At 43.9% G+C, this 19,562-nt stretch overlaps 1 protein-coding gene across 1 annotated transcript in view; it reads left to right on the top strand.

Moving 5' to 3' along the window:
• The first annotated feature begins 13,262 nt into the window (after nucleotides 1-13,262).
• The window catches only part of LOC149333284 (cytochrome P450 2U1-like), a 59,833-nt gene continuing 53,533 nt past the window's right edge, over nucleotides 13,263-19,562 (top strand). The window contains exon 1 of the mRNA XM_089557697.1: nucleotides 13,263-13,477. Coding sequence (XP_089413823.1) covers nucleotides 13,263-13,477 — 215 coding nt within the window. The remainder of the gene's footprint in view (nucleotides 13,478-19,562) is intronic.

The raw sequence follows: 19,562 nt of genomic DNA, 5'->3' as shown, positions 1-19,562 counted from the left end.
AGCCGTCCGCGCGGCGCTGTTTTTTTTTTCTTGCTAAGGAGGGGGGGGGGGGGGGGGAGGTTGGGCTTTTACCTTCCACTGATTACAACGGACAACGACAACGGCGACGCCGCGAAACGCCGAAACGGGAGGCTAAGTGCAGCGCTCTGACACCTCCTTCGGCGTCTTCAGCGCACAGGAGTGGTGACGCGTCTAAAGCAGTTTCATGATTCCAAACAGCGTACTTGCTCATTATGTAAGGGGCTCCGACAGCTAATAATGAGTTTTGGAAACGAGCTTGTATGTCTGCGTAGGCTGAAAAAAAGCATTTTTCAGGTCGGTACGCTGCTTGGCAGATAGCCACTTTTAGCTTTGCGGTACGTCACCACAGACACCACAATAACTGAACTCAAGGTATCGCCACCTGGTTTTCTAAAAGTAATTTTTTTTAGTCTTTAAACCGATGTTCTTGTTAGGCCTAGAAACTGTCGATACGAAAAACGAAATGAGTATAGCAGAATCGATGGCGATTCATTTTTTTAGGGGCAGGAGAAGGCGAAGTTAAAGAATCATCGGTAAGTGATACCGATGGCATCAGTCCTAAGCGAGAGGCCTCAGGTCCGAATTCGACGTCATGCTTGCTATGAAATCACCATTTGGCTGTGATTCGGACATATACAACTGTACGACGACATGACCAGCTTTCTTCAGCGCTTTCCATTGCATCCGAGCTGCCGCATTCGCTTCGGTCGTTGAAGCAAAACGAGAGCTCCCTAATGCAATGCTTTCAATAGAGACAGCACTTAAAATAGTGGTACTTGTTTCTCCTAGCCAAATGACCCCGTGGCTGTTCTCGGTGACTCCTGAAATAATGGCAGTTTCGAACGTGCGCTATAGAAATTCGCGACCGTACCCAGGCATTGCCGATAAACATCGCGGTCTGTCACTTTCTGTTATGCAGATATCAGGTCATTCTCTTTGTTTGTTACGTCGTAAATTATGTCAACTTGCTATTTTTTAAAGTGCGTAACTAGTACTGAAAGTCAAGAAAACTGTAAGCGGCGTCCCGAAGTCCTGGTAATGTCATAAGTTCCATGTAAGCCCGGTCAGGCGAATTGCGTGAGCAGAAATTTCTTTTACAAGATCGCACATTTTATTAATAGAACCGGGAAGCCAAATAAATAAAAAAGCGGAAATATAGGAAGCGAACAAACCAAAACAAGTCAAAGCAAGAGAAGGCGGTCACGTGCACATGGTGAAGAAAGCACCAACGCTCCAATCGAGGTTTCAAAATGTTTCAGTGGCCAAGCTGCTGGAATCCGTCATGCAGCTGAGTGGCACTACCCATCGTAAATCCAGCGCCTACCTTCTACAGACGAATGGCACCATTGGGCAATCTCGATGCTCTCCCTGCCCTGGCCAGGTGGGCCAGTAATGGAGTCGAGATAATAGAAGGATCAGAGCAAAAAACTCGCTGTCCCCATTCCCTTCCCATGTCCCATTTCCCTTTCCGCTACTTCCCAGGGGAGGTCAGGGGAGCCTCCCCGGGCCCGCTCTCTCGGCTGTGGGTCGCTAATGTAGCATTTTCCCTATTATTTTATTTTTCCACCCACGGGTGGTCAAATTACAACCTGCCTACGGGCCTCCTCTTTTATTTTTCAATTGGGTTAAGCCTGTTGTGTGTAAACGGTGCAGGCAGGGGCCTATTATTTTTATTTCCTTTTCGGTTGCCCCAACCTATTCAATGTACGTCACATTCGCGTACAATACCGCGCATCAAAAGACCACGCGCATGACGCCCTTCTCTTTGTTGTATGGCCGCGAAGTGTCCATCATGCTAGAAGCCTTGTTGCCCCATCACGGCCATGATCCCGAAGTTGGTACCGAGGAATTTACTCACGGCGCCGAAGAAGCACGGCAGATTTCGCCACTGCGCATCCGGAACCAGCAAGGCCGAGACGCTTGGCGTTACAATCACCGCCACCGAGTAGTGACCTTCGAACCGGACGACAGGGTGTGGGTGTGGACTCTTATTCGACGCCAAGGGCTTTCCGAGAAACTGCTAAAGCAGTACTTCGGTCCCTACAGAGTGGTCCGTCAGCTGAGTGACGTCCCATACGAATTTCTTCCCGACGGCTGTTCTACTACTCATCGCCGCCAGCAGAAGCCCGAAGTCGTCCACGTCGTGTGAATGAAGCCGTACTTTTCGCGCGAGCTCCGCTAGCAGCCTACCGTCACACCATCACCGCATGCTTCTTGTGACTGTTCATTTTCTTACCATCCTTGCTTACGAACTGCTTATTTTCTTCCATGGTCTTATGAATTGCTTTTCTTACCTTCTTTTCTTGCGCATGCATCAGGTCGATGTTTTTTTCATCATTTTTGCATCAGGTAGATGTTTGCGCATGCATCAGGTCGAAGCGGCCGCTGGGCGGCTGCTCTTCGCAAGTCACGTGCACCGGCGAGTGAAAGAAGAACAAGCTCGGTCCCGGCCTCCTCTGGCTGAGGACATCATCATCATCATCATCTGGGTGCTCTTGGCTTGCTCTCCGGTGCCGTCCAGGTCAACCACCCATTAAAGCCTTTCGGTTACGAGCCCCAACGGCTACGAAACAGTATAAATTTGCCATTAAGCTATAAAATAAAATTCACTGCTTTACCCCTGTTGGTTTTGATGTCTGCTAGGTAACTCACTTTGAAATTATTATTGTGAGAAGTAACCAAATCGCCCAACCAACAATATTATTACACAGGAAGGTCCCAGGAAGGTCCCAAAGTCGCGCACGGAAACGGGATCCCTCATTAGTTGTTGCGAAGGGGAAATAAAATGTACACAAAAGCAGCAAAAACAAACTCTAGTTTGAAACACAAAATGAAGAAAAAAAGCGCGAGATGAATACAAGTATCAATTCCAGAAAACGTATTTGTCACTTGCTCATGTAAAACCATGAATCTCCCGTTGGAGTTTCGTGTTGTCACAGCTGTGGATGTTGACGCTGTAGACTATATACTGCCCTTGTGATGGTCGCAACCTGCGCTGTAGCCTAGACTGGGCTACCGAAGAAGGACTTGGGTGTATGCGTATGTGTATTTGTCTCAGTTGGTATTCCAAGAGAAATTAAAGTGCGCGCGCCTGTCTACTGGCACCAGTCGATTCACTATCAATGCCGCATGTGAATAGAAGTGAAAGTGTGGCAGTGTGAGAGAGTTTGATAGAACACAGGCGCGCAAAAGCTCCTTGCGCTGAAGCGGCGATAACCATAAAATATAGCATAAAATATAGATCACAGACTGGAGTGGGGATGTCCTGGTGCGGTATGAACTCTCTTGCTTCATCGCCACGTCACCACCCGCTCTTTTATGTTTGCAGTGGCGCCCGTTCTTTTTGTGCATCGCGTACTGCTTCATCGCATCTGATTTCATCTCCTGCTCGAATAATACAATGCGGCGATTTTAGAACATTTATGAACATTCGAGTTGGGATGCTGTGTATATAAAAAATTTATAATTATATAAAAAATATACTCTCTATTTTTCACTTAGGTGCTTTATTTTGAAGCATGATATACACTATAACTGTTATTGATGTGTGCGCCATATATTCTTTTTTCTCTCTGGTGTTATTTCTTCGAATTAAATACACGAACCTGCGATGGAGAGCAGGCAGGAAGATGCAGTGCTCGACGACACACAACATAACAAACAATTGCCCGAAAAGAAGCCAGTCCGCTAGCCAACGTGTCGGAACACTGACTTGTCTGCGTCGATCATTACGTGGAGTGGTATTCGTTTGGGAGTTCTAGGCTGCCTAGCCTTGTCGCGTCAACTCATTGACCAAGTTGCATACTGTATACATAGCATTCCGCTCCGCTCGCTTTGTCTGGGAATATGTCTGGGACCAGAGGACGATACATCCTTTCTGGTGCCAAACAAAGAAAAATTTCTGTCTTGAAACTCTCGCTAGAAGACTGAGACTCCACAACCGACCCTTAATCGTTTTGTTCTATAAATATTCAAACAGAGTAAATTGCTGAGCTGGTTGGTTCATAATGCACAGACGGTGGAACCAGCAAATTCGATGCAAGACAAGACAAATAGGCACACAGACAACATTGCTGGACTTGCAACTGATTTATTCCAATGAATAAAGCCACATTTATACATCATTACTGTGCAAGCGCACACTCTTAACAAGGTGAAGGAAACGTTATGTACCCTTATTCGATGACTATGTCTGAAGTATCGCTTACGCTTATCAGGTTTTTTTTTCCTGAATAAAAACGCTTCCAGCCGCTCCTTCATTTTGTGCAAGTGTGCGCAATAATCTGTAAATGTAGCTTAATTCATCGGAATAAATTACTTGTAAGTCCAGCGGTGTTGTGTGTGCACCTCTTTGTCTTCTCCTGCTTCAGTTTCGCTGGTTTAACCAGCTGTGTTCTGTGAATACTTCGCTTTTGATGTGTTTATCAAGTTACACAGATGCATCAACTTTACAGCATATACAGATGCATCAACTTTACATGACCTGCCCGATATTCGAGATTTTTGCGTAAAGAGCTTTGCAGCCAAAAGCAGTGATCTGTATTGTTGACTAAACCTCCCACGTTAGTGTTCTAATTGTCAAAAGGCTTGTCTGGTTGCTCGCAAGCTCAGCTTCCACGGGCAGATGCTGAAGAATTGCGCCCTATTCCTTTCGTCCAATTCAATCCTATTTTTTTCTGTCCTCCTAAGGTTTTAAACAGAAGTTACCCTATCGCTCATTTTCTTGGGGAGAACAACTAATTTCTTCTTCAGACAATTAATTTTGCGAGGACTGTTCTTTACAGCATCAACCTCGGAACGCCACCGTCGCAACTTATAATAAGCCAAAAATTCCGCATTAACCTGATGCTGACTTAAGGTTTATTTCAATCTGGGACAGCCGTACGCGGCCGTAGCAATGCGCTTTGTTATCCCACTATCTCTGTGGACTTGGTCGATGTGGGTGTCGGACTAAGTTCTTTCGCTTTCTGACAGCACTTCCACTCAAGCCAAGAGGACTGGCATCACACGTATAATATGATTACCGCATGAATTAATCGCGTGATAATAATTTTTACCTCTTAAGACCACCTCCATAGCTTTGCAATCTTTGCGTAACTAACTTGCCTGGAGGTGCAAACGGGGTGCTGCACTCACGCATTCCGAACGCCGTTAGTTTTAAACGTGTGCAGCACATCGGGGTATTGCTTCTGCTCCCCGTATTGTTTCTGGAGCGCAGTGTACACATGCTGCAGTAATGTTTCCCGTGCCCTTCAGCACCACGCTAACGGGGGTCGCAAAGTGGCCTCCCGGAGAATGCGCAGTACTCGACAGGTGCCAGTTGCCGTCGCATTCGTCTAGGCGACAGAGTCAGTGTTCCCGGACACGCGTTCGACGAATTTGCATGCTTGGAGCGCATTTATTTCTGTTCTTTTTTTTTTTCAACAAATGTGCAGGTGTGGGTCCAAACATCGAGGTTATCGGTAACGGCACTGTAGCGCCGACAGGATGTTGTAGCGCTGCGCAGTGCTTTACTGGAAACGCTTAAATGAGGGGTATTTAGCTTGATGCATTGAAAACATATTGCTGCTCACAAAATAACTTTAATTGCGCTATTAATAGTCTCCTTATCCACTTCTTACCTGGAAAATGTAGCAGTGGCGCAGGGTTTTGTAGCACCAGCTAGCACTGTGAGAAACTTGCAAAAAAGGGTACTAGTTGGTATTGGAGCTTGTTCGTTTTTTCGCCTAGCACTGCAAACAATCTCCGGGATCGGAAGGAAGCTGTGCTTGCAGCCTGAGTAGCCGACTGGAAGCCGACCACCGGCAAGTTCAAGATTTTCTATATATGCACCTTTTAGTAGCATGGCCGGTTAGGCCGTGTAAATCGAGCGTGCCCGCCTCCTGTCACCCGAGGGGTTAACTGCCGTCTTATCTAATCAAATTCCTTAGAACTACATGTTCTATTTTGAAGTGCGTAGCGGCAATAACCGGACCACAATGACATTTGTCTCTGGATTGCTTCCTCGATATATCCTGATATGCGCCTACTGCACTGATCTGGCAATCATTACGTGGTTTCTACGTGACGCTAACAAACTTCAATAAACAGTTAAAAACGAATTAAAATCACCAGGCCTGTTTTGACTTTTTTTATATTTGTGTTTCGGCTAATAGAGAAAGACGGTAAGATTTTGTGATATATATTTGTCCCGATGGAAATCGGCGATCCTCTAAGAAAAACATATCTTTCTCTCTTGATTGGCTAAAAGCCATATTATGTTGTTCTTATAATTGCAAGCAAGTTTGAATTTCGTACTAGGGTATCCATTTCTCCTGGTGTCACAGGTTGCCGCGCTTGTAGCTAAACAGATTATATTGGGGGTTCATGCGTCAACGAAAAAAGAAATGCCTTGAAGCAGCAGTATTATTTGTTTTGTTTTAAATATCGATATGAGCAGCTCACTCCTATGAGAGCATTGCATGCACTGTGCTCAGCACAGATATTTTTAGTGCCTCGCTTTTCGGAATCCTCAATCGTGTGAACCCTTTTACGGCTAATAATTGATAGTGGACTGAAAATAAAACTGATCAATTTCAGAAAACCACTCGAAGATGTTGATTTTCCTAGGTTTCTGTCAATGCGGTACTTTTTGCTAATGTGAGCCTATAAAATATAGCATCCACGCCCGGTATTCAGGCATGAAACTGTATTAAGCAATGACGCGGAATTCTCAGGCCAGAAAATTTGAACGATATAGCTTTACACATATTCCACGCCAGAAGTGGCACTTATATTAGACTGCGGAACATGATGCTCAGTGCTCTTGGCGAATCTCCTACAAGGTGCGGTACAACATCATTTTGCTTCGGTTCCCTCTTGAGAATTAAAAAAACAAAGGATGAGTTCCATAAATGCGTGAGAAACTAAGGACACGGTGCATACATCTACATTGCTAATTAAAAGAAAACAGCTAAATGTTAAACATTTTTTTAATGAAGCAGTTGAGTGTCTACGTTTTGCACAGAAAGCAATACTACAAAAATGGGACTCAACCTACGAGGAAACAAAAAGAGGGTAGAATTATGGAATACTAAGATGTATAGAATACGCTTGATTTGCACCTCGAGAAAATGAAATAATTGCTATGTTCGCGCGATCTTTATTAAACTTTCAGACGGTCACATTAGCGTGAGACTCTTAAAGGAAGCAAAAAAAATGTTCAGGGAAAAATACTTGGAGTACGCCTAAATTCATTTTGCTCATTTAAAACCATTTTAAACATTTTTCATTCTTTCCGCATTAATGATAATGGCCTTGATGTTGATCGATACTGACGATGTAGAGTCTTTAAATAATACATATTACAGTACCAGCAAGCTAAACCGCGTCAAAGGGATTGCGTCACTCAGAATGCGTCACTCCGTTCCCCACGTGACACTCTGCTCTGTCCGCGTTGCAGTACCGAAGTGGAAAGGAGCGGCGAGCACCGCAGCGCGGGAAGGGCAGAGATCGCCACGTGGCGCCATTTCACTGATGTCGCTCTGACGTCACCACCGGCACACGTGGTTTTTGAATGGCCCGAGAAAAGGTCTAAGTTTGTTTAGCCACAGCGCAATGGCATTACCGTTTTCGAAATATTAAAAACTCAGATGGCTAATATTAATGGCCGGCAACAAATCTCTAATCGTACTAAGGCATCTAGCGGTAATAGGTAAAAAGTGAGCTTTCAGAATTTACGTAGTCATTTTACATGTTGACATCATTGGCTTGTTTTGGACGTGCGCCAGCGCTCGTACTACTAGACAAAAAAAAAAGCTTCCATTTACCTGAATGAGTGTTTTTTTTTTTAAACTTAGCGGTGGGCTTCTCTGAAGCACCTGGATTTTGAGAGAGCCCATGGTGCTTCTCTAAAAAACCTGTCACTCAATATTCCCATGTTTTATGTCCACATTTGTCAAACAAAAATTTTGAACATTGTAATATTGTATTGTAATGTTGTGGAAATATGGATGATAATGGTCTATTTTTTCGAGGCGCAGAAAAATCTCTTTTTTAGCATTTTCCATCGCTCAACTCGAGCAGTTAAGTCTGCCATAGAAAACCAAAGGGAAACGTTTTTAAAAAGTAGAGCAAAAACGTAAATAGCATAAAAATTCAATCCTGCTGAAAGAGGCATGCGGATAGAGTGATTGTTAAAGCAAAATCTTACAATATATCAAACATTTTTTTGACGTAGTCTTTCGCGGCGAATAGTGCTTTTTTTCCCGAATTGCTGGGTATGGATAGTAAAAAGCATTTTTACGCGTGGTATTTTTCAGCTAGTTTGCCAACTCTCAAAAAGTCATGCTAATAAATGTACAAGTAGAGATGGAAAGCTCTTCAAATATTTGTGGTTATATTGAATCGCCTATGTCACCTATGAAAGTGCTTGCCTTGCACACACCAATGCTGGCGTGTGGAGGTATCACATTTCACTGCTTTCATATACTTAAAGAGGAAGCCAAGAGTCATTCGAACAAAGAAAAGCAAATGTGATTTTTCTTGCATTGGCACTCAATAAAATATTTTTGTATATTTCGTTTTTGCATGAAAGGCAATCACTTAAAAAGTACAAGAAAGGAGAACCACTTGCTGCCGGTGGGCATCAAAACCCACGACGTCTGCAGCTCAGCCACGGGAGGGAGAGGGCGCTGTAATAGTTTATAGTGTATTATCGGTGCGTGTATCCAAGCCAGCACGTGATGGTGAGTGAGTATTCACCAGCAGGAACCTTGAAGACTAGAATGGATGCTGAGCGCCCTGTTATACCTCAAGTGCCCCGTTAAATGTGATCGGCGGATAGGGGGGCGCTGTGCAAGAACATTTTTATGCTACCTATGACATTAATATTTCCAGAACCGAGCTCTTCAGCAGGAAAAAAGAAAAGAATGAGCCCAAATCACTTTCAATAATGCTTTCTCGAACTTCAAACTATTTCAAACAATGCTGCGTGTAGCTGTTGCTCGTTTCGTAAAGACTGCTGATTGTTAAAACTAACAGGGAGCGGTATTGGCTTCTCAGATGTTAGTTTGTTCATTAGCGCTGGCATTGAAGCCAAAAGGTGTCTGAAATTGAGCACGAGGATTCTCTGTACGGCATTCAGATTTAGAGCTGAGAGCGACATAAATTCTTTCGCTGATTATTTGGCAAACACGGAACTTCATATATATCACCCTTACATTCTACCCTTATGAGCTCAGAGGTTCTGGCAGTCTTTGTGCCGCAGGTAGCTTAAGAGAGTTTTCGAATAGTTGGAGCCCTCACTATTCGATACGTTCCACGTCACAGTTGAGGCAATGGAGGATGTTCCGCATCCACTGCTATGGTCGAGGGTGGCGCTTATGAAGACGCTTCTAATAATTACCGAAATATAGTTATTTGCGAAAAGCCGCCACGCTGGCTCAGTGGTGATGGTGCTCGGCTGCTGACCTGAAAGACTCGGGTTCGATCCCGTCCGCGGTGGTTGAATTTCTTTGGAGGAGAAATTCTAGAGGCCCGTGTACTTTGCGATGTCAGTGCACGTTAAAGAATCCCAGGTGGTCAAAATTTCCGGAGCCCTTCACTACGACGTCTCTCCTAATCTTAGTCGCTTTGGGAGGTTAAACCCCATAAACCAAACCAGTTATTTGCGAAAAAAATAACCAAAGGTTTTCTGTAGAGACATAAAAAAATAACGAAAAGTTTTCTCTAGAGACATATCCGCGTCTCCGTGTTGTGCGTGATACGTGGCGTTCAGCTGTGTCAGCGTGTGATGGTAGGGCAATTTTGCTAGGGATTCCTTATTTCCGTTAGGATGATTTACGTTAGACGTGCTGACAAGTTGCGCTGAGATTTTCACGATACGGCCATTCAGTAAAACCAAAAACACCTTTAGTATTTCGTGGTGTTTAGGCGATCTTGTGTTGCGCGGACCACGTGGATAGGAATAGAAGGGTATGCACAAAGGTAAATTTAAGTGTGCTGCTTGAGTGCCAAGAGTACGAAAACTGGAATATGCAAATAGGCACAAGATTTTAAAGCTGTGAACAGATAGGAACTGGTGAATTCTTTTGGCTGGTGTGAGTAATCAGCGCGTGGTTTATTAGAACGAATGAAATGGTAGCAACCTGGAGTTGCTCCTTGCCGGACCAGAAAAAAAGCTGCAGCAGGATAGCGAGATACTGGTTGTGCAAGAGAAATTGATTAGGGCAGAAAGTCAGCTGGCAAGCGTTTCCACTTCAAAAAAAAGAACAATGAACACATTGGTGGGAGCCAGGAAGAAATGCCGCCCATCTACGCGGGTGAGGAGCAAAAATCGTTGAAACGGAGGGCAAAGCAAGGCTGGTGTGTTCGTGCGGCAACGCAGGGTTAGAAGAGCACAGAGGCTGTTGTCGAGGAAGGTAAGGTTGAGGCCATCTAACCAATATTCGCTAGTGATTGCACCATAGGAAGATGCAAAACACTGTTTTTTGCGTGACAGAAGAGCAAAAGTAGGCACTATGCAGGGTCGCATACCGACTGACGTAATGAAGAATGCGAAACTGTGCTGGAACTTTGTGATGAAACCCTTGCGGGTGTAAAGAAAGCAGTTAAATCTGGAACAATGTTTAAACACCATCTCAACATGAAACGAAAGAGGAACACTGATTTTATGAAGCGTTAAGTCGCAGTGGTAACAGAAGATGTGGACTATTTAGAGCACTGCGCGAGGGTGCAGTGGATCCGGTGATCACATATGCGCATGCATTATAGTGCTCGAAACCTGTTTGTACTACAAATATTAGTGTTTATCTAAGCAAATGTGGGAAGACTAGCTTTAGGGATTCATGTAAGTGGCAACAAGGGAAGCTTTGCAGACAGAAATGGGCTGGTCGTCCTGTTAGGCACGGAAGCAGACAGCGAATTGTCGTTGGAGGAAATCTAAGAAATATGATTGAGAAGATATGGGCAACCAAAATATTTATGTGCCAGCAACAGGATAAGACAGGCGATTGAGGATTAAAACTAACAAGCATGCGACATAGTACGGAGGCAACAAAAAAGAAAAAGAAGCCGTCACGAACATCAGAGACGTAGTTTGTGTGAGGATAACAACAAAAACAAAAACGACATAGTCTGCGAAGCCGAGCCTGCTTACTGGAAAGAAAAATTGTAAGAAAGTAGCACTGCGTAAATGCAGCGCTGGAAAGTACGAAAGCCGGAAGGAAGCGTTCGTTGGTAACTCAGTAGGCTGGTTCAGGTTGTTTTAGAACCAGGCAATATGGAAGCAAGAATGACCAAACAGCTAATATTTGTGCAGCATCCGGGAGCAGCACACAGACTACTAAAAACGTTCTGGTACGCAGTATCCATGCGGATATTAAACATGACATTGTGAGCCTTCTAGTTTCTTTGGGTTTTAGGGTTAGCGAAAGGGAAACATACATCTCAGCAGTAAGGACAAAGGAGGCAAGACAGCTGCATTAGTGGCGTAAAATTAGAAGATATAAATTGCACGAACCGTTACGGAAATGAAATTTTTATAGTTTAAAACCTAACGCCTTGACACTTCAATTTACTTATAAAGGTTGCACTGGCCTCTGTTATGATTCAAATTGGAGGCGATTATCTATTTATCTATTTAAGCTAGGCTGCACCTTGAATCAGGAGACTCGAAAGTATAATGTTGGATGGTCAAGGTTATAGGTCACTTAGAAAAGTGCGGTACGCGGTATCCGGAGTTCATCGTTTCGAGTGCCACCCACCGAGGCTATGACGCTTTATTTTCTTACACTTACTAATCAGTTACACATAAAGTAAAAAATAACTACATTGATGAATTCCCAATGGCCAACCAAACAAAATGCGAAAATTCTGCGTGTGCTTTCGTTGGTTAAAATGTTGCCTTAATTTATGTATACTATAGCGTTGAACATGACTTGCAACACGTCTAAAATGAACAAACGGACGTTTTACGCTTTATAGAAAATCAATTCACCTTCACAGTGAGAAGTAAGTATGCACGAACATTCAGTGTACGTTGTCAGTTGCATCGACCGCTAAATGTTCAATTTGCAACCACACTAGGCTCGTAGACCTTCAAGAACTTGGATCTCATCACACCTTCCATGGTGCAGCTCAAACTGAGTCAGATAGCATGACATAATTAGCCGCTTATTTGCCAATGCTTCTCTGCTCTGAAGCAGAGTGAAAGCCAATGGTATAACAGTAAAATTCTTCGCGCTCTCTACAATTTCAGTGGAGATATGGTCGGATGGCGAGGCCAAAGCCTTTCTTGGTTCGTGAGTGGCGTGGACAGAAGTTGTATACAGGCTCTCCGCGAAAGTGTGTGATCGAACTGTCAATCATAAGTAAAGAGAATTGGGGTCTCAGCCACGACACTTTTTTGTTTATCGACACTTGCAGCTGAATAAAGGCGTGTCTAGTGAACGCACATTTCTTAAAAAGATATCTTCCAGATATGTACTAACTCCTACACGAGTAATTATGAGCTTGTTAATTGCAGATGTCGCAATCAGTCGAGCGAGTGCCAAATTTCCTCCGTTTTCGGTAAATTTCCCCAGTGCTTGACGTGCAGTCGCAGCGCCATGATGCGGCACCCGCTGAAAACCCCCTGGCTATGTACAGCACTGACCGAAAAGATGGCGCACGTGACGAATTGCGCACAGCTTTCGCAATTCCGCACGTATGCAGACTTAAGTGGAACTCATAACTTTTTGTTATGCCGAGGCCTGAGGAAGGGAATAAAGTATTCGTGTGCTAGCTTGCATCGTTGTCAGCACAAGGTGAGCTTGATAGAGATTATTTTGTGCTTTAAGCTTGTCGCATATATAGGACCTGTGGGAGAGCTGAAGAAATTTTAATGTCCGCAATGCTGCACCCGAAATCGCCGTTTGTATCTTTTTCTTTGCACGTGGGATGAACTAGTCCTCCCGGCCAAAGGAGGAATTGAAAGGCTAAAGGCTTTACTGAGATTGATGTAAGTCCGTGTTTCTTCGTAGTTTACTGTCTACGCATGTGAAGACTTAATTCCCAAATTTCCAGTTGTAGGTATATAAAATGCGCCTCACAGCTTTTGAATGAAAATGTCTGTCTTTTGGTGTAAAACCTTCAGGCGCGCCTAGGGTGCAACTGTATCTCCTGCTAAGTATCTCCTCAATGATTGCAGGATGTGCCTTTCAGAGATTACAACGCAGCACCTAAGTTCAACGGAAGGCAAGAAATCCTTTAGTCTCCAGGCCATGGATTTCGGTACACTACTGGTAGCTTCAGCTACTTATCTGCTAGTTTGGCTTCTGGTGCGGAAATGGCTGCGCCATCGAAGGCTCCCTCCGGGCGCTAGGCTCCATCCTATGCCACCGAAAACATCATTCCTGGGACATGTGGAGATGAACCAGCCTGATTTTCACCGCAAGAAGGCACTGGAATGGGCATCGCTCTATGGACCTATTTACAGGTAAGCGTACCAAGTAAAGCTGGTAACTAGTAATAATCTCTGACAATTTTTTTTCCGTGGAAATAAGGCCGCCTTGCGCATTCACCACCATCCAAGTGGAAAGCGTGGTTTAAAAAAGTGATATATTGGCTGTCTACGAATTATTGGAGTTCTTGGCAGGAGCGGTGATGTAGACCAGTCCATGTCCTGGAGAGATTGATAATAGCTTTGAGCAGACTTGGAAGGCACCAATGGAATCGTTTGACGTGACATTTCCTCTCACCACGACCAACTGAAGAAAAATAATCTGGCAACAGCAGGGACTACTTCGAAAAACATATTTACCTCGCATGGTTCTAAATATGCACCAAGTTATAAATGCGCGACGAGAACTAAGTATGAAGCTGTAATCCTGCAGCCTCCGAAACAAGTGTTGTTTGCAGCATGGCGCGCACAACATTTACGCTCTATGTTAAAGGTTTCATTTAATTGAAAGGTCGGCTCGAATTAGGTGGGGCGAAGGAAAAACAAATAAATATATTGTCACTCTGCAAGCACTGCCTAAGAAACAGTGCTAAAAAATTTGACGCCCTCAGCACCATCAATATCCGCCCCGTACTCATAATCGCAATCATGAGGCCTCTCAGGGACATATTTCGCTACCAAAAAACTTTTTTTTTTGCTCTAGTATGCGCCTTTAGGACAAAAGAAAAATGTTTTCCAGCGGGAAAGTCAGGAAGTGATTCTTTACTGGGATATTCATGCGTTCGTGCAAAGTGTCAAAACTGATGAGCAAAGTAAAAGTGACAACTGATGGCATGCCCAGTAAACGCCCGAAGAATCATAGAGCCACTTCGCGTTTTCAATATGCACACTGTGCATTAAGCTCGGAAAAAAATTGGAATTCCTCGAGGTAATAAACTTTGCCAGTAAAAAAATGGCGGACGACATGCTACCCTACCCACACAACTGATCTATTTCTGAAATAAAAGGTGCTAAATTACTTGGAAAGAAGCTAGGTGCTGACAACTCTAAGAAAAAGCTTTCAGTTCACTTTGCACGCAATTGTATACAAGGCGCCCTAGATGGTTAGCCATGCCTGATAAACACCGCAAATGCTTTAAAATCTGAATTCAGTGCTTTCTTTTTGCTTATCATGCTCACAACTCCACCTTTTTTACAAGTGCAGCGTCTTGTCATTTCAACCAATGCTTACAGAAGAAACACCAGCGCATGCAAACTTCACAGCTGCCAGTTGGTCGCGAATCCTAGGTGAACCAAAGAAGAAACAGGGTGGACACAGGAATTCTTGTAGCGGAATATACGTTAATAGGAATGGGAAACTCACAGAATAGCTGGCAGGCTAATGAATGCTGTTCCTGTGCTCCCTTTCTACACGAATGCATGCATGGTTCGATGTGTCATTCTTTCATACATGCATAAGCACTGACAGCAACCGACACACACCTTTACTCTGCCACTTGGCTGTGCTTCTACTTTCCTTTCCTGTCTGCGAAGCCGTTTCTGTTTTGCCCGCACTTCCTCGGTGTGCACTCTTGCTTGCTGATTGCAAAGCCCGACATTGCTCAGGGCGCTGTAAGTCTGTTGTCTGACATCTCTCCCTCTGGCAGCGAGGAGGGTCGCATCCCTGCTGAGGTGTCTGAGTAGTATTAAGGCGGAAGCCTTTAATGTCTCATCGTTGTAAGCAGCAGTTGTCGACAGAAAATGTCACGCTTTTCAATTGGTGGAAACGGTCGTGACGTAACAGTGCGCGAATTTCAAACGGGGCCAATTGCACTTTGGCTAGTAACCATGCAACCAATTGAAGGGATCGTGTAGTGATGCTCCAAGTAAGTGGGACTGAGCTTAGTTAATTGCTTAATTACCTATTTAGCCTATTTAGCTGTACTAGTCAGGCCATATAAATAAATAAAATCGATTAAGAAATTGGTCGAGCTCAGGAATCGAACCCCGGTCTTCGGCGTGAGAGACGAGCATGCTATCCACTCCGCCATGCCAGCTCGATGGTTTGGAATGAACAAAGGCGCGTCTAGTGAATACGGTGTCTTCACTCACTCTCATCCTCCTCCATTCCCTTCCGGCGAGGTTTAGGTGTCCACCGACAAATGAGAGACAGATACATTTCCTTTCCTCAAAAACCAATTTACCGACGAGCGAGGCGTAGAACCGAATGGGCGATGGCGTTCTATGGACTTCTTGGCAGCGTTGCATGACGCTGTCGCATTCCACTCTTAGGGGCGAAGCTTAACATCTTAACCACACATCAGTGACCACACTTTAGGTAAAAAAAGTGCCCCCCTGAATTTTGACGGGTGTCGACCGAGATATGTGAGACAGTTACTGCGTAATTTCCTTTCCTCAAATACAATTTTCATTTTCTTCATTACAGGTCCTCTTTATCTATCTTCTTTCACTCCCACTTCCTCCCTTCCTCTACGGTGCGGTTCAGGTGTCCACCGAGATGACAGAGAATTACTGCGCCATTTCCTTTCCTCAAAAAGCGTTGCGTTCAAAGGGCAAGCCATCGCGCCGAACGGGTGGTGGCGTTCCGTGGACTCCCTGGCAGCGCTACAACGCGCTGTCGCGTTCCACTCCTAAAGGCGGAGCTTAAGCGTCATTAATTAGCTGTAATTAGTATTCAGGCATTAATAAGTAATTAACAATTAATTAGTGATTTTTCATCGCTTAGTAATTAGTACTCAATTATATGTGACGCCACCAGTGCCACAGAAACAGCTAAGGTGGTGCGGAAAACGCTTCCGCCTCTACCCACTTTAGACAGTCAAAGTGCCCCCTGAATTTTTTATGTTGAAGATACACTGAGTTCGAAGTGTATTGCTGCCTCTCCCTTACATAGTAACTTCTGCTGCTACAATAAATGAAGCGGACAGCTCTGCTACTCTGTACAGCAACCAGAAACAGAAAGCCCTGTCGTGTGTGGAACATACTGTAAAGAACCAGTTATGTGGCGCTTGTAGTGCTGCATTTTATTAATGCGGTTAATGTTCAGCAACTCACAGTGCTAATTAGCGAAACGGAGTCAGGTGAGCGCATTGTCTGCTGCTTGCCGAAATGCCGCGCGCTAAAAATTTATTCAGAGCATAGTTTTTATGCGGCCTAGTTAGTATCTTCCCAGGCATGTGTATAGTGTTCCACATGCGCAAAAATGTGCGGACATATGTATAACGAATTCTTGCAAATACGAGGGTGCGTCGTTTCGGCCATTACATCTATTTAAAGACAACATCCTATTAGAGTTATGTGTTCACCGCTGCATAGAGCTGACGGAAAAATTGTAACATCGCGACTTAGCTCGCCGCAATTAGACGGCAACTCACGCGACTGTCGACCAATATTGTTTTTATCTACGCGTAGGTAGAGTCGCGAAAGTAATGCTAGCTATATCTCGCTCGAATAATTCTCGAACTTGCTGCTTATCCTACATTATAAAGGTCGACTGAGCCACAAGAACACACAGAGAAGGCACTTCCATAGAAGATAATGTTCACCGTCTTATGTATTGCTGTAGTGAGTTTCTAGTCGTGTCTAGTGATTTTTTTTTTTCTGTGCAGTTTGATTTGTTGTAGATATGATAAGATCCTCACCAGTTGAACAGATATGTGCCATCTGACGGTCTAAATGATTCAGGCCTTCCGTTTTTAAATACATGTAATCATATCTTCGTGAAGCTGTCTTTTGCGCACTTGGATTCATGCTTGTATTGATTGAAGAACAACATAATGCATTCTTCCGGTCGAGGCATCTCGGTGGTTGACGTAGTACAAAGACGAAATTGTTGCTAACGTCTATCCTTTCTTTGCTAACGTCTATCCTTACTTTTCTCTCCCATCAGCATGACACTTTTTTGCGACCACACCACCAAGCCTGAAGTACTGTGGCCCATGTCAACGTAACCTGTAGGATTTTTACGCGAGGATTGAATGAAGAACGGGCAATATCCCCCTGAGACCATGAAAACAGAAATTTTGGGCACCTTGAAAACGAAATCACGAGCGAAGAATTTATTGAAAACAAAGGCTAATGTAGTATAAAGTTGTTCCTCTCACGCTTTCTACCAATTTCTCCTATGTACGCCGTCAATACATTCCGAATAATTGGTATTTCTTTTTCTTCAAGACCTCTCAAAACTATAAGTGTCAGTTTAATGTGGCGGTCGGAAAGAACGAGCGCATTTGCGAGCATCTAAAAAGAAGACAAATCATTTCTAGGCGCTTAACACCACACATATGAATGAAACCCACACAGATAATTTATTTTATAGACGAAAGGTATAACTTGACTGTGTGCTTGAAAGTTTCATAATTTTGTCTGCTTTGAATATTAGCTCCCAGAAAGCCCAGATTTAAATACAAAGAAACATAGTGTACACTTGTTTTATGAAAGAGAATTTTATAACCTAACCACTTCGAAAAAATTCACATGGAAGTTGCTTTTCAGTAACGCGAATATTTAGCGTTAGTGGTGGTTTAAGACAAATAACGGTTGTAGTGTTGTTGCCTAAACATCACAGGATCACCATCCATGCTCGAGTGCATATAGTGCAACTCGCGCTGCCTTGCGCACCATGCGCTTTCTGCAGAAGCTCGTTATTTTTCTTAATACGCACACTGCCACAGTCGGAACGATGCTAAGTTCGTGGAGTGAGCCATCGCCGCTGACTTTCCCGTCATAACAAGAATAACACTACGTAAAGATAATCACACGCGCAATTGTTGGGATGGAAAGGTCTGTGTTTTGGATGGCTCTGACGGCGACGTTTCTGCAATTGAGGAATGAGCTAAGAATAGCTAAGACACTGACAACCTGATTCTATTTGAAGAGGCGATTTACTGGTGCTGACAAGACCACAAGTTCACGGACCAGCTAAGGGGGATCGGACGGGAAGAGACAGCCGATTCACCTCTTGAGTACAATGTGCAGTTAGAAAGGGACAGTAGTCGGCGGCCCAAAGCTAAGCAGCGAGCTAAGAGGTAACGCACGTAAATTCGGCGGCGTAATCTGGAGCTTGGTTTCGAGCAGGATATTAGGCGTTAGCTCGTGTAACTACGGTTCACTAGAGTAGTTTAGTACTTTTGCCCCACCATCGGGAATTATAAAGACAGGCTATAATTAACTGCATCACCGGCTAGGGAAAAGGTTTCATTGGTCGTCTACAGACTGGGCTAAGTTTTGTTGAAGAGCTTGTTTTATCACATTTAAAAATTGAGCGATCAGCGTTTGAAGCTTTAAATAAGTGTCCGTTGTAAGCAACCACACCTCTGTCAATGTACAATGTGACGGACATCCTTCTCAAACATTACGCTGAAGTCGTTAGTGCGATTTTTTTTTTTACCAATCTCAAGCCTCTAGACTTTCTTCGAACTTGTCGGAACCATATGAACAGCAATGCACGGCAAAATGAGTGACGACAGCTGCTTTGAAAGATGCGCGCACTACTTTTGGTGAGCTTCGAAAAACCCGGCTTAGCGTAAAGATGGAATGACTGGAAAATATGGCAGAGTCGTTTGCCAGCAATGAATTGGCAGTTTTAAAGGAATGCTTGAACGGATTTTGCAAGCGCGAACTTCAGGGAATAATTATGATGAATATATATTTCATATTTCATAACAACTGTGGCTTCACCTCGTCTTCAGCACGAAAAGTAGCCGCGTTCAGTTCCAAGGAAAGATTCCAGAGGAATGTTGGAACAAAAAGACTTTCTTAGGGGTGCTTAATCTGGAACACCAGCAAAAATATGTAGCATGCTTTACATGCTTATGAATGTTCATATAGTGTTCAACACCTCGGCAAAATATAAAAATTATTTGCCATGGAATATTCTTTTAGTTTGGCGATTTTTTAGGGTTGGCGCACTGTTCTTTCCCTGTCTTCAAAAGACACATAGGGGATTTTATCGTAATCTTTTTTGCGCTTTTCATACGAACAGGACCCTAAATTGTTAGTGGAAAGGTCTGCGCTAGGCATCGCGTAGTCTTGGCCGTTATAACATTTTTATTTATATTTAAAGAATGATCTTCAATATTAGTAAAAAACTTTCGGCCCGACGATGTGGTGCAAAGTTAAA

This window comes from Amblyomma mixtum, chromosome 8 (assembly GCF_055824585.1).
Source record: "Amblyomma mixtum isolate Tamu chromosome 8, ASM5582458v1, whole genome shotgun sequence".
NCBI lineage: Eukaryota > Metazoa > Arthropoda > Arachnida > Ixodida > Ixodidae > Amblyomma > Amblyomma mixtum.
This window is presented reverse-complemented; position numbering and strand designations above follow the sequence as displayed.